This window comes from Pimephales promelas, chromosome 21 (assembly GCF_988280905.1).
Source record: "Pimephales promelas chromosome 21, fPimPro1.hap1.1, whole genome shotgun sequence".
Taxonomy (NCBI): domain Eukaryota; kingdom Metazoa; phylum Chordata; class Actinopteri; order Cypriniformes; family Leuciscidae; genus Pimephales; species Pimephales promelas.
This window is the reverse complement of record NC_142789.1, coordinates 27,904,270-27,918,752: the sequence shown is the minus strand read 5'-3', so window position 1 is coordinate 27,918,752 and position 14,483 is coordinate 27,904,270. Positions and strand designations below refer to the sequence as shown.

Sequence of the window (14,483 nt, the reverse complement as noted above, 5' to 3'; positions counted from 1 at the left end):
GAGTGTCTGGTTACGGCCGCTCACTAAAAGAGTCCATGAGGGATTCATCAATGACATGAGATGTTGGCAAAATGGCTTTCAACCAAGTTTGGCCTGGTTTTTGGTCAGCATGTTTTGGCCTCAAATAATAGTGAAATGTTTCTCATATTAACATACAATGGTTTTGGATCATTTTGTAACTTGTACACTATCTAGTCAGCCCTTGTTCTGTGGTTTGCACGGAGGAGTGTGTTAGATGTATTTGGAAATTATTAGGCATTTTGGAACTTATTCAAATCTTATTCAATTAAAAACAAAACCTAAAAAAAAACAAAAAAAAAAAACAATTGAGGATAGTTTACAATATATGCTTTTGAAAATCAGCAGGTTAGAACTCATTGGAAGAGCACTCATTCATTCTCTTTTCTTTCTGAAGTCGGTACTCCTTCATATCCTAAACTTTCCCTCAATTCAGAACCAGTATTCATCTCTGTATTGCATTATTATGATGACTGCGTCCAGACTAAAAGAGGGCGGAAAAGAAAAATCAGGTTAAAATGGATGCAGCATACTTTCTTTACGACACATTTAATTAGCACATAAATTGCTTAAAGAACACTTAAATCACAGGGACGATGACTCATTCCTACCCCTGGAGTAAAAGAGCCTGTAAATACTCATACTCACCAATAATGACGATAATGATGATCACAACCACGGCTATCAAAATGGCCCACATCTGCAAAATCAACAAACAAGTATACATTGTCATTTGGTGCCTATGACGGAGCATTCAGCTCACTTTAAGTAAGCGATAAGGTACGAGAGGCTGTGCTGTATCGTGAATAGGTAACATCTGAAGGGCGTCGTTAGGCTCAACGCGAAGTGGAGTAACACCTTCAGACGTTACTTATTCACAATACACTTGCCTCGAGTAATTTGTAGCGGTTTAAAACGAGTATAAAACGGTTATCACACAATAAAAATTTTAAAGTAAAAAAATAAAAATGTATTAGTGCAACTTTCATAAAGTACAATCACTAAAAGCCTTCCTTCCGCTAGAAAAAATAGTCCCTGAGCGTGAACAGCAACAACGATCCAGTCAGTGTGTAATATGCATGAAAGCTCAAATAAACACAACATAGGAACCGCAGTGTTGCGCAGCGATCAATAGAACCGTTGGGTGAAGTGGTCATATCCGTGTTCATCTTGAATAAAGCACTATTGACCAATCAGAATCAAGGATTCGAACTAACTGTTTTATATATACAGTAAAACTTCAAAATAATATCCCGGGTTTGTATTGAGGCCACGTTTACAAAAAGCCGGGTATTTAGCGAAACGAATATTTTCCCCCTCTCCGTTTTCAAAAATAACATCGTTCACACACCCGCATAAATACGCCGTCAAGCACCATCATATCTATGCCAAACCTACAGGCGGCAGTGTAGGGTGAAGGATAAAGCCATGCAAGCCAATCAGAATCCTCAGAATCGACAAGAGGGAACCTAAAACGCCGTTTCTCCCAGTTCAAACGACAACACATAACTGGCGTTTTCAGAAACCTCCACTTTTTTTGAAAACAAGAAAAGTAATTCTCTTACTATATTATTTCGAGAAAATAATTATTAATTACATATAAATAAATTTATTTATTAATATTTATTCATTCCAGATGACGAAGAACAAAACTTCCAATCATCTCTAAAGCCTTAATATCGATTATAAACCACATTTGAACTAAATGAGTGTATGATATGAATGCTGTCACCTTGATGTTCTTCCACCAGTACTTCCTCTTGAGTTTGGCGGCGCTGGTCTCAAACTGGGAAGCTCCGGCCTGCAGGGCATCGGCACGATCGTCCAGGTCAGAGAGCTTCTGGTCTCGCTCCAGGACCTTATCGACGTTCACCCTCATGATGTCCACCACCTGGAGGGAGACTGCTGTTAGAAGAGCATGAACTCTGCAAAAGTGATGCTAAGGGTCAAGGAATCTTGCCATGTGTGTAAACACACAGCTGTCCGAACACCAGGGAGGGTTATTAAAATGATTTAATGATGTGAGACTTTTGGCAGGATGGTTGGAGGCTTCTTAAAACCAGGCAAGCAACAGGAGCATGTCCTTCACTGATCAGCGTTTCACACTAACACTGAAAGAAACCGAGCGTCTTAACCTGACAGAATGGGAAGTTTCCAGAGACATTTTTCCGTCCACACTGAAAGCAAAAATGCTGCAGTGCAGGATACAAAAATATATTTGATGTTTAATACATTTAGAGCAGGATTTCAGACTGATTTTACTGTGAAATGACTATCAGGACTGAAAACTAAATACACTTATCTTCTTCAGGCAGGATTTGTCCAACTAGGTTAAGGCTAGATGAACATTTTCTCCGGATTATCCAACATTTGGGAAACCAGTCTTAGCTGGTATTAATATAAATTTAAATATTAACTTCCGCATTAACTGGTACTGGAAGATGATGATGACTCATCTTGTCTGGAGGGACATTTTTCTATTATGACTGTGTTTGAAGACTAAATATAATTCACGACTTTCTATCTGTATTCCTATTGGAATCAACAGCATTTAGTTTGTTTTACAGCATTGATACATTAATAATGGAGTAAGTTTTGAGATTATTATATTTATTTATCAATATTATGATGACGCTCATATTCGGTCTGAACAACTCTTACAGCTTCAGAATGCAGAAGAAATGGAAAGCATAAAACCACCCTGCTATAATACAATTACATAACAGTCAATGGCACACAAACATCTCAGCCTCCACACATATGCTCTAGTGCTCCACAAACCCTGTTGCAGGATGACAGAGCTCCACCCATTTAAGAGAGATCATGTGGGAGGGGGACCGGCGTGTGCAGATCCATGTTTCTCTTACATAACCATAGTGACGGGCGTTACATAACCAGCCGGCAGCCTATGAGCACAACCCAGACTGAACCAAGATGAATGTTGGGAGAGGTCAACAGTCATTAAGTGCACAGAGACCTGCATAAGACCCGATATGAACTTCCTCAAACAGAAATCATGAATATGACTGCGGTGAGCTGCAGAAGTGGAAATATTACACTGTGCTCTTCACACAGATAAAGTCAACAAGCATGGATTTATTTGATCAAAAATACAGATTTGTTTAATTGTGAAATATTACAATTTAAAACAATGGTTTTCTATTTTAATATACTTTCAAATATAATTAATTTCTTATCCTTATACATGATCCTTCAGAAATCACTCTAATATGTAGATTTATTATAAATGTTGGAAATAGTTAATATTTTTTTTTTAACCTGTGCTACTTTTTCAGGATTCTTTGATGAATTAAAATCTAAAAAGAACATTTATTCAAAATAGAAATATTTTCTAACAATATAAATCTTTACTATCACTTTTTTTAATCAATTTAAACCCATCCTTGCTGAATCAAAGTATGAATGTTTGACAAAAAAAAAAGAAAAAAGAAGAAAAAAAGAGACCCGAAACATTTGAACAACAGTGTATATTGTTACAAAATATTTCTGGTTTATAATATAATAATAATATAGATGTTTTGACTGTTGCCAAGCATTCATACTTTTATTCATCGATGAATCCTGAAAAGTCACACAGATAAAAATATTAAATAATTAAAATCAGCACAACTGTTTCCAACATTGATAATAAATCATCATATTATAATGATTTCTGAAGGATCATGCGACACTGAAGACTGGAGTAATGATAATGAAAATTCAGCTTTAATCACAATTTTTTTTTTTAAAGTATATTTAAAATAGAAAACCATTATTTTAAATTGTAATATTTCACAATACTGTTTGTGATCACATAAATCCAGGCTTGGCCTTGGACACGAGCCACTTCTTTCAAAAACATTAAAAATATTAAAAAAATAAAAAATGTATTCAATGATAGCGCCTAAAACCAGAAGAGTACAAACTCAAATTTTATATAATTTTAATATTGTAGTCATGTTTGAAAGGTTTCGAGGTACATTGTAAAAAAATATTTTCATGATTTGTAATCACAACATTATTTCTTTCGTCAAATCCACTTAAATAACTTATGTAGTTCAGATAACATAATATTTGAAGTTTATGATGATTAAATCAATCTCCTTCATTGCATTAACTCAATTTTTCCATTTCAATGAATTTAAATTTAAGGCAGCCAGGTTACATAATTTTCTAAGTTAAACCAACAATATTTTTTTACAGTGTACAAAATATTCAAGCATCATCATGACTCATGCTTGTACATTATTTTACTGGCATTAGCTGTCCTGAAATTGTATAACAGTTAACATCACAAAGGGACCATCCCTGAGAAGATGGAGATACGGAAATGAAGTGGACTATTTCTAGCTGTCCATGGTGTCAGGTGTGTCCTCTTACCTCATCCACCTGTGCCTGAGTCTGCTGAAGCCTGCGGTTACTTCCTGCAGAGCCAGAGCCATCTGCACCCGGGGCGGACCTGTGACAGAGAGACACTCTTACGTTACATTCAAACAAACCTTTGTCAGGACAGCTGGAAAAGTCCAGGCAAACCTACTTGAGCAGTCCGGATCAATTTAAAGTGAATAAAGCTTAGCTTAGTATAACGTATTCATTTCTGCCGCTAATGTGATTTGAGCTGTGGAAAAAAAGCAAACATACATGTCCTCTTATGTCATTCTAATAGAAATCTAGTGTGACAAACAGTATGTTATATTCTACTGCCACCTAGGGGCTGATAGACTACATTAATGATCTTGATCCAACTGGGAGAACTATTAAAACTACAAATTTAAACATAAAAGTCCCGTTTTCAGAATAACACACCATACAGAGGACTTTACAAGAGAGTTCATCAATTCAAAGTGGTGTGAAACCAAATTACAGGAAGATATGTAGAGGCATTTGACGAAAATGGGAGGTATAGATAGATCACTCAAGCTCAAACGAGTTTATTAAAGGAACATTATGATTTGGATGTGTTAAGCGCTCTGTAAACATCCAAAGACACTGTGAACCAGTTCATAATGAAGATGACATATACGCATTCAGGATGAACCAATTTCCACAACTTTTGATTTACAGTAGTCCCAATAATGTCTGAATCATTGCATTAAATATCCAAACCTCGAATCATAATTTCTCACAATGGGCTATATGCACGCATAAGTTCCGCATTTGACGTAAGGATGCTCGTCCATTTCCGGTTGTGTAGATTAAAGCGGAGGAAAACCGGAGAAAACGGGATTATGGCAGAGTCTTCAATATTTACTGTCCTCCCGTCTTTGAAACGAAACGTACATACGTTTAGATGTAATTTTATATATAGTTATATTTATTTAATATAATTTTAAAAAGAAGCATAAACACAACGAGGGGTGTCTGTTTTATCTGTTTTTGTGACTAACGTTTCATTAGTATAACCATGGAGTATAAAATTCAATATAAATTCTCGGTATTGCATTGGACTCTATGATCGGCGGAAGTTATCGAGCATCCTTAATCCTTCACCGGAAATAACGCCGTGCATAGAGCCCATTAACTGAGTAATTTTTGCTCAATGACGTTTAATGTGGTGACAAGCAGTTGAACACTGAAGGTAAAGTTTTGCTATTTTTTTTCCTGAGTGTGTAAAAGGTCTCAAGCTAGGCTTTCTGCCGTCTATTGCTGCGGATTAAGAGTGACGACAGGAGACTGAAAGAGAAACATCAGGACTCAATATAGAGCAAAGAAAAACACACACATTCCACACCCAGACGTGGAAGGTACCGTAAGCCTCCAGGTCATGTGATTGTGGCAGAAATCTCACTGCAGACTGAGATCCCCCAGTGTAAGAAACATATGGCGCTTTCTAAATGTAAATTAGACAATGCTGACTTATTAGAGGTGTGTAAATCAGATGTTTCATCACAATACAACCTGACATCAATCAAATATGATATTTGCGACAACTCAAAACATGCTGCGATTCAATTACGATTTGACAAGAATCACGAGCATGCAATTGATATTATGTCCCTATTTTACAAAAGCTGGCTACATTTCTATCAACTCAGATTCAAACCAAAAAATATTATGAACGTTACACTCAACTTTCTGAAAAGTGCGATTCCTGGTATCCAACTGGGACATCCAGAACAAAATACACTTCAACAATATAGAAAAATAAACGATTCTGAAGAACACATTATTTGATGTTTACTGGTGTCAAGTTTTTCAGGTTGGTATAACTATACATTACCAAGTTGAGCAAAGAGTTTTTAGTATTTAAATAGTTTTTTGTTGTTTACATTGATGTGAAAAATGACTTTTAGATTTGTGACATTACTTGATGTAGGCTAGTGCTAAAACTGCTGTTCACTTTCAGAAGTTGTAGTGATGCTTTCTTTACCCATGAAAGAATGTGCAACATATATCATTTTCAGTTTTTAAATGTAATTAATACCTATTTTACACACTTTTAAACAATATTGTGTCACATATCAAATATCACATTATTTAACAAGTTACCACAGACGCATATTGCATTTTTCTACAATATCATGCAGCCCAAGATACATCATATCTTTGTTAATTTTATTCAATGCAGATATCACTAGTGCTGATGCTATATTTAACAAGTAATTAAACAAAACTGTTTCATTTTCTGCGGTCAAACTTGATTTCCAATCGGAAAACTATTCCAATTCTTACATTTATTGTTGCATTTATTCTAGCATCAAACATAATCACGTCAGTAATAACATCCAGGGAGAGCTAATCTGACACAGACTTCTAATTAAGTCACACACATCCTCAGTAGTACAATAAAGCCATAAAAAGGTGAGTATTTTATAACTGTTCATTAATAAATCGATAAAAAAACATCATAAAGCATAACAAACCAATAGCTAAAGTGCATTTAATATGATTATAACATTAAAAGTTGCATTTCTGATGAATTTTTCGTACATGTACTAATGATCTGTAAACAGAGATATCATATTTGATAAAGTTAATTAGAGCAAAACAAGAATTTTTAAATTATGTGGGAAGAAATTATTCTCAGGTTAAGTCCTGAATCAACCAAGAGGTTAAAATATATCTTTAAATAAGTACTACTTTTATTACAATTAATGTAAGTTATATATAAAGTTGATCATACACAGTTTATTAGGCTACGTCACCAAAAATATCAGTCAAAGCATATTAAGTTAACTAAACTGCAATCAGGCTGTTGAAATTATGTGAAATTATATTTGGTGAGGCCAATTTCACTAACTTATGCTTATTTTATGAATCGTTTTATATTAACGTTAAATCTCCACATTTCCGCCACAACTTTGCTAAGCATCCGCATTAAAAAAGTCAAAAGACAATTCCCATTTATGTAATTTAAACAACAAAAGACAAATCACATGTGATAGTATAATGGTAAAATGTGTGTATTTAGACTCCGTTTGATGTTTCAAGTTTTCACAAACTTTGTTGTCAGAAAAAAGCTGTTAGCCGTTAGCATGTAGCGGATATACAAATATATACGGTCTAAAACTCTTTAATTGACAAAAAAGTTCACTGTTGGCGTCATTTGAGCTGATTCCAACTAAAAGCGACTTAAATTAAACTCCGAGAGTGAAAAAAATAAAAGTAAAAATTCAGTAAGCTAACCTGCTACGCTAACCTGTTGATTTAGCAGCATTCACACCCATTAGCACAACACACACTTGACAAACACACCCAGAAAGACTGATATTCATGAACACGTAAAACACGACATTAAATATAGATAAGTTACTGTATATGGAATCATTGAGCTCGTTCGAGTGATGTTGGTGCAGTTTTACTTACATGTTTGTTGAATTGATGTGTGAAGGCCCCGATTATACTCCAGCTAACTTACTACTGTGAGCGAGCGCGCGAGTGTGTGTGCGCGTGCACAGAAAAAATCCAGACAAGTTGAAAATGGTTTTTCATATTAGTATTAAAATGTCTGTAAAATAATACTAATTAATATATATATATATATATATATATATATATATATATATATATATATATATATATATATATATATATATAACGATAGTATGCTGCCGTATATTACATTTAATTACTGTGATTGCTTGGCTATAATTATAAATATATAAATAAATGTAGGCTACATTTAATTATAGTTGTTGTAGTGTAACGAATGTTTAATAAAAACTATCGTATACTGTATAGTGTATATATGTATGTATATATAAATAAATATATATTTACTGTTTCATATCATAAAAACAAAGAAAAGTTGCAGAAAAAAAGGGACAGTATGAGCAACATTTCTCTTTTAAGATTTTATTTTACAGCAGAAATTATATAAAGCATTCAGAAAACATTTTCCATATTTTAAGGGCAATTCAAAATGTTTTGCATGGCTTCAGCAGCTGAATATTTTTATTTTTTATTTTTTTAAAACATATCCAACAATTCAGTGATGCTCTCACATGCACAGTTACAAAACAAAAATAAATAAATCAAAGTAAATAAATAAAACTCACAAGAAGGACAGAAAGAGGGAGACGGCCGAGAAAACAGAACATGAGGCAAAACTCATTGGAGGAGGAAGAGGAGGAGGATACGAAGGGCACAAAGCAGGTATGAAAGAGAGAGAGAGAGAGAGAGAGAGAGGGAGAGAGAGAGATTGAGGGGGAAACAGAGGTCTAATACTAGCTTCACATGCAGAGTTTTGAAAGCCCACTGCCCTGTAAGAAATATGGGCTCATATTTTATATTTTTTTTATTATTATCTTCATTTTAAAATGATGAAAACGTGCATTAGGGCTGGGGAATATGAAATCAATGTCCACAGACCATTGAACACCTCTCTCTGTGTACCTGTAATTGCATAAGAGGAAGTGAACTAAGCATGTCCCAGTGTTTTTTTTTTTTACTTATCCATATTCTTTCAACCTAAAGAGCTCAGCTAAAATCAAAGTGTTTATTGCTCTGTACTTGTAAGTGAAAAGCTTATAATCGAGTGGTTTATCGGTTCAGTTTAAGCCTAACCTGCATTTGGAGTTCCAAAGAGAGGATTTAGGACATCGTATACAAACTTCCAACTGCACCAATAGTGTTTTCCCTCGTTCAGCTAAAACCTTCAGGTGTGCTCATCCATCAAGATACAGCACACACACACACGCTTATAACGTACCAAGGCTTGAAGAGGGACTTAAACTCAGATGGTGAGCTGTACAAAGTGCATATTTCTCTTATCTGATGCAAAAATACGGAAAGCATGATCCGGTCGACGTAGATGCACGTGTACTGAGCCTTTTCATAAGAGGACGGGATCTCCCACCTTTATTCTGAAGGTATTTGGCGCTGAGGTATACTTATCATGCATTCCCAATCCCATGGGGATATGGCAATACTAAATGAGCGATGATACCTGCACAAACGATGATACCTGCTCAGTTTAGGAAAAATGGTCTAAAAACTCTATAAACACACACACGGTCTGTCCTGTTCCCCGAGTCTCCGAAAGCAGTGGTTTGTAACAAAGTGAACGTTGTAGTATACATATTCCCAGTGGTTTCTGAGCTGAATCTGGAGACTTAAACTAACCTAATCTAGTCTCCATGCTAAACACCCTCTCCCTGTTTAAGCACCCTGAGTAAAACTACAAAAGGGAGGCAGATTTTTCTCCCTTCCCCAAGATGAACGACCCAAAAAGAAAGTTACTGAGATAACTACACACATATACCCCGTGATCCATAAACAGATTTTCCTGGTGAATTCTGACTCTCGCTTATAATTTCCTGAAGTTTGATGTTGGATGAACGTTATGTGGATTAAAAGGACCAACTCTCCGAGCTTTGCAAGGAGTTGTGCTCTTGAATCTAGCAATGGTTTCCGGACGAAATTACATAATGCGCCAAGTTCACCGAGCACGTCCTACTTTCCTGGCCCAGTTTAGATCAGACATGGAAAAGTACACAAACTGAAAGAAATAATGAAAGCATGCATAGTGTGTTACTGGGTCACTCAAATTCGCTTTAGGACACGTAATGTGAACCAAAGAGAATGAGCGGGGGACAAAATGGCAGGTGCCTTTACTCGGAGTGAAAAGGGAGTTTGAGAGGAGGAAACAGACTCCTGTTTGGACAGTAAAACCAGCCTTTTGCGTTGCATACCATTAAAAAAACAGAGCAATTGGTTCATATCGACTTCTTTAGGAACACTCTTCCTGATATTGGTTGAATTTTTAGGCACTTTCTATTATAATACTGATACAGAGTCACTGAGGTCATGAGGAACATGTTTAACTTCGAAAGCAATGGATCTAAATGTGGGGAATTGAAATGTAACTAGAGATAAGCACCACATTCCTTCTTTCTTTTTTTTACTAACAGGCAAAATGTGCTGGTGTAAGTTAAAACGATGCCTCTCGTCAGCTGAAATCGCTTTGGAAATTCAGGGGGTCTCGGTTAGTCTCAAATTTCTGTCAGGGAAATTTGTGAACCTCGTCGCGCTCGATTCCATATTAGCTAACATTAGCATAAAACAACAACAAAAGTACAAATATGATTTCGCGTGGCTCGACCATGGGGTTTTTGAATGTTGGTAGCAGCCCCCCAAGAAATAAAGAAATCAAAAATAAAGCTATGATTATGAACACGTTTTTTAAGCTACATTCAGGACCGTTTTTACGCCCTTGATTCCTATTTGGGATGTGACACAAGCATGTAATCACGTGTGTGGGAATCGCCTGCTTGAAATAACCATTCACAACCCTCAAATCAATATCGTTTTTAATTGCATGACCTACTTTTAATCCTGCTAACTCCATCCAATACCATTGCTCATGTTGAGTTAAAGTAGATGGTGAACATTTTCTAGTCATGTTATACAAGACAAAAACCTGTGGAGACATTTCATCCTCTGTATCACAGCTATACTGTTGGGTGCATGAGTGAAGTTCGGTCATTCAATCAATACTAGTTCTCCCAATACTGTGAAAATCTGCTTCTCGAAGGAATAGCTTATTTATGTCCTGTAGTATTCTAGTCACCAGTGGTAAAAAAAAAACAAACAAAAACAAAAAAACAACAAAAAACACTATTTAATTCTCGCTAACCCTGAAAAAGAAAGACGGATTTGTTTAGCTCTCCCGCTAAATCTACGGTTTTATCGTGAATCATGTCATGCTTCAGAAACCGTTCTGTGAAAGAACATTTCCAAGAAAGTCTTATAGTGAAGTTGCTCAAATCGTATTACAGACCATTGCCACTACATCTTTACATTATGTTCAATGTCTTAAAGTTTCATGCACATGGCTCCTTCTTCGCAACCAATATTTACAATATTTACATACAATACAACCGTACATCTTGGGTGTTCAAAGAAAACTATACAATAGATTTTTTTTAGTTTGTCTCTTAATGTGTTATAATCCAATTTATGAATAAAATACTATATATTCTTAAATACAATCCTCTTCGGAAAAAGTTTCTGGCTATCAATGTTCCTTCACCCATCTTCGATATGTACAGGGACACCTCAATAGTCAAAAATAAGGATTTTTTAAGCTTCTGTATAGGGACCCTTCAAAAAGTCAAGAAGTCAAGGCAATGTTCAGTGAAACTCCATGGAAAAGCTTGTGGCGGCTTTCTGGAGCTCTTTGAAATGAAACAATGAAGAAACACACACACGCACACACATACATACACACAAATGGAAGATAACCTTTGCAAATATACGTCTGGCGCTGTGGCACAATTGATAGAACAATTTACATTAAAAAAAGTCCGGAGATTATTTCAAACCTTTTAAAAGGTTTTAAGCCCACACAATAATAATAATAATAATTAAAAAAAATACAATAATGCAAATAAAATAAATAACTGAACTATATAAAAATAATGGTCTTTATAACAACATATTTGGAAACAAACAGGCTTATACGGGCTAGTTTGATGGTGCCACAATATCACCAATTTGAATGAATGAAAATAAAACACAAAACATTTACGTCAGCATGCAGGAGCGTTTCGCTCAAACACATGCACTGTATCCAGATTCAATTCAACAAACACAGGACACACAAAGTCAGGCCAGCAAAAATGACATTAAGAAAAGGACCCATAAGAAAGTCGAAAACAGTGCACACGAAACAGGTAACCCAGAGGGCTTTGCTTCAGTTCCCCAAGTTGTCGTCAGAAGTCCCCAAAACCCCATAAAGACAAAGGTAAGACACTGATATTTCAAACCCAGCATTTTTGCCCTGACCCCATCTACATTCATATGAAGGCTTCCCTTTGTAATGAACGGACAGCATTTGCAAAAAACAAAGATTCGTGGAGATACTCTGCATGCATATGGTCACTGAAATGAGGCCTTTTTTTTTGGTTTACATTTTCTAGGTTTTGTTCTTTTTTTTGTTTTTCCCAAACCGATTGTTGTATTTTTTTTCCTTTCAAAATATAAAAATGTAATCTGAAGCGCCTTCCAGCGTGACGTTTTCCCGCCTTCTATGATCTGTTCGTGTCGCGTGATATTTTACAAGCGTCGTAGGAATAAAAAGCCTTTGCTCCTTGGTCTTCGTTCGTTTTTTTTCCTTTTTTTTTGTAATCTAAAGAAAAAAAATCTATGAAGAGTGCAAAAATGCCATGAAGATAATGTCATATTTCCCCAAATGTTCATCCGTAGCGAGAAAATTCACAATGCAGGAGCAGAATCAGTCACAACGCTGCTAGAGTTCAACCGTCGCATTTCCGATGAGTTCCACTTCTTGTGTAATTTGAGCTTTTTTTTCATAAATTGTTTGTCTCTTGTAAAAACGCAGTGAAGAGGACAGTCCGCTCGGAGATGTTACACTGCGACGGGGCTCTTTGCGGCGCTCTCATGTTCCTTGGCCTTTCTCAATTCTTTCGCCCTGAAAATAGACCAAAAAAACAAACAGAGTATTGTAGGGTTAGCCTTAATAGTTCACGAGCATTCTGGGCCCTCAGAGGAATCACACACCATTAGCCAATACACCTGCCAGTTTCTTTAGTGTATCCTCACTGGAATCAGCAAATAACAACAAATATACCCGCTATTAATCACAAAGGTACACAATACACAGATACATCGGCTTATAAAGAGACACTTAATGTCTGAATGTCATTGCATAACAATAAATCAAAAGCAAGAATCATTTATTCATTTATTTATTTTTCAAGATACTCGGTTTGATTTTTTTTGCACCTAATCCAATGACATTCACACATTTTTAAATGTGATTTAAAGGAGTAGTTCACTTTAAAAAAAGGTAATTTACTCACCCCCATGTCATCCAAGATGTCCATGCCATTCTTTCTTCAGTTGAAAAGAAATTAAGGTTTTTGATGAAAACATTCCAGCATTTTTCTCCATATAATGGACTTCAATGGGAACCAAACGGTCCAAAAGACAGTTTCAGTGCAAACTTCAAACTGTTCAAAGGGCTTTAAACGATTCCTGACGATGAATAAGAATCTTATCTAGCGAAACGATTGCTCATTAAAAAAAAAGTTTAAGTTTTATAAGCTCAAATGCTCGCCTTGCTCTGTTCTGTGATGTGCGTTCGTGACGCTCCTGTTCGAACTCGTTTATCAAAATGAACAAATCTTTTTTCGTGTCATTTGGTTCATTCAAAGAACGAAATGAACGAGTTGACTCGGGAAAAGATTACTTCATTTTGAAAAAAAAAAAACTCATTTTGAGTTTGAATAGGAGAGTCACGAACGCACATCACAGAACAGAGCAAGGCGACCATTTGAGCTTATAAAACTTAAACTTTGTTATTTATTTATTAAATGAGCAATCGTTTCGCTTGATAAGATCCTTATTCATCTTCTGGAATCGTTTAAAGCCCTTTGAACAGTTTGCACTGAAACTGTCTTTTGGATCTTGAACCGTTTGGACCCCATTGAGGTCCATTATATGGAGAAAATCCTGGAATGTTTTCATCAAAAACCTTAATTTCTTTTCGACTACAGAAAGAAAGACATGGATATCTTGGATGACATGGGGGTGAGTAAATTATCAGCAAAAGTTTTTTTAAAAGTGAACTACTCCTTTAAGTGTCCAAATCTTTTTTGGCTGCTGTATAGAACAAATGTATTTTAATAGAATTGTGTACATTTAAGAGTCTACAATCAGATTACAAAGCAAACATATATTATTATTATTATTATTATTAATGAATAAAAACCTGGCCTTTAAAACCACCATCCATCTTAACACTATAGGATTATAACCTAGAAAGTGTGACAATATATAACTCATGCACATTACATCACAGAAATTACATCAAATTCTTAATGAAATATTTACGTTTTTCATCATGTTATTCTTCTACAGTATCCAACATTTTAAAGACATTTTAAACCCCCAAACACATCTTCAGCTCACAGTTTGACCACCGTCCCACCCTCAGCCCCCAAATCGAGCTTATAAAAGCTGAAAGAGATGTATAAAACAGGCAGCCAGGCATTCAAGAC

General features: G+C 35.6%; 2 protein-coding genes across 11 annotated transcripts in view; both read right to left on the bottom strand.

The window, feature by feature from the left end:
* Positions 1–112: 112 nt before the first annotated feature.
* vamp3 (vesicle-associated membrane protein 3 (cellubrevin)) lies at positions 113–7,943 on the bottom strand. Its single transcript, XM_039673970.2, has 5 exons — positions 7,825–7,943; positions 4,399–4,477; positions 1,751–1,909; positions 667–718; positions 113–502 (listed from the first exon to the last, which is right to left on the bottom strand). Coding segments are annotated over exons 1-5 (312 nt in total). The 5' UTR covers positions 7,827–7,943; the 3' UTR covers positions 113–482.
* A 354-nt stretch (positions 7,944–8,297) lies between these two features.
* Positions 8,298–14,483, bottom strand: part of camta1b (calmodulin binding transcription activator 1b) — a 302,050-nt gene continuing 295,864 nt past the window's right edge. For all 10 annotated transcript variants that reach the window (XM_089125207.1, XM_039673486.2, XM_089125205.1 and 7 more), the window contains one exon: positions 8,298–12,892. In XM_089125207.1, the coding sequence (XP_088981333.1) occupies positions 12,860–12,892 (33 nt within the window). In that variant the 3' untranslated portion in view covers positions 8,298–12,859. The remainder of the gene's footprint in view (positions 12,893–14,483) is intronic.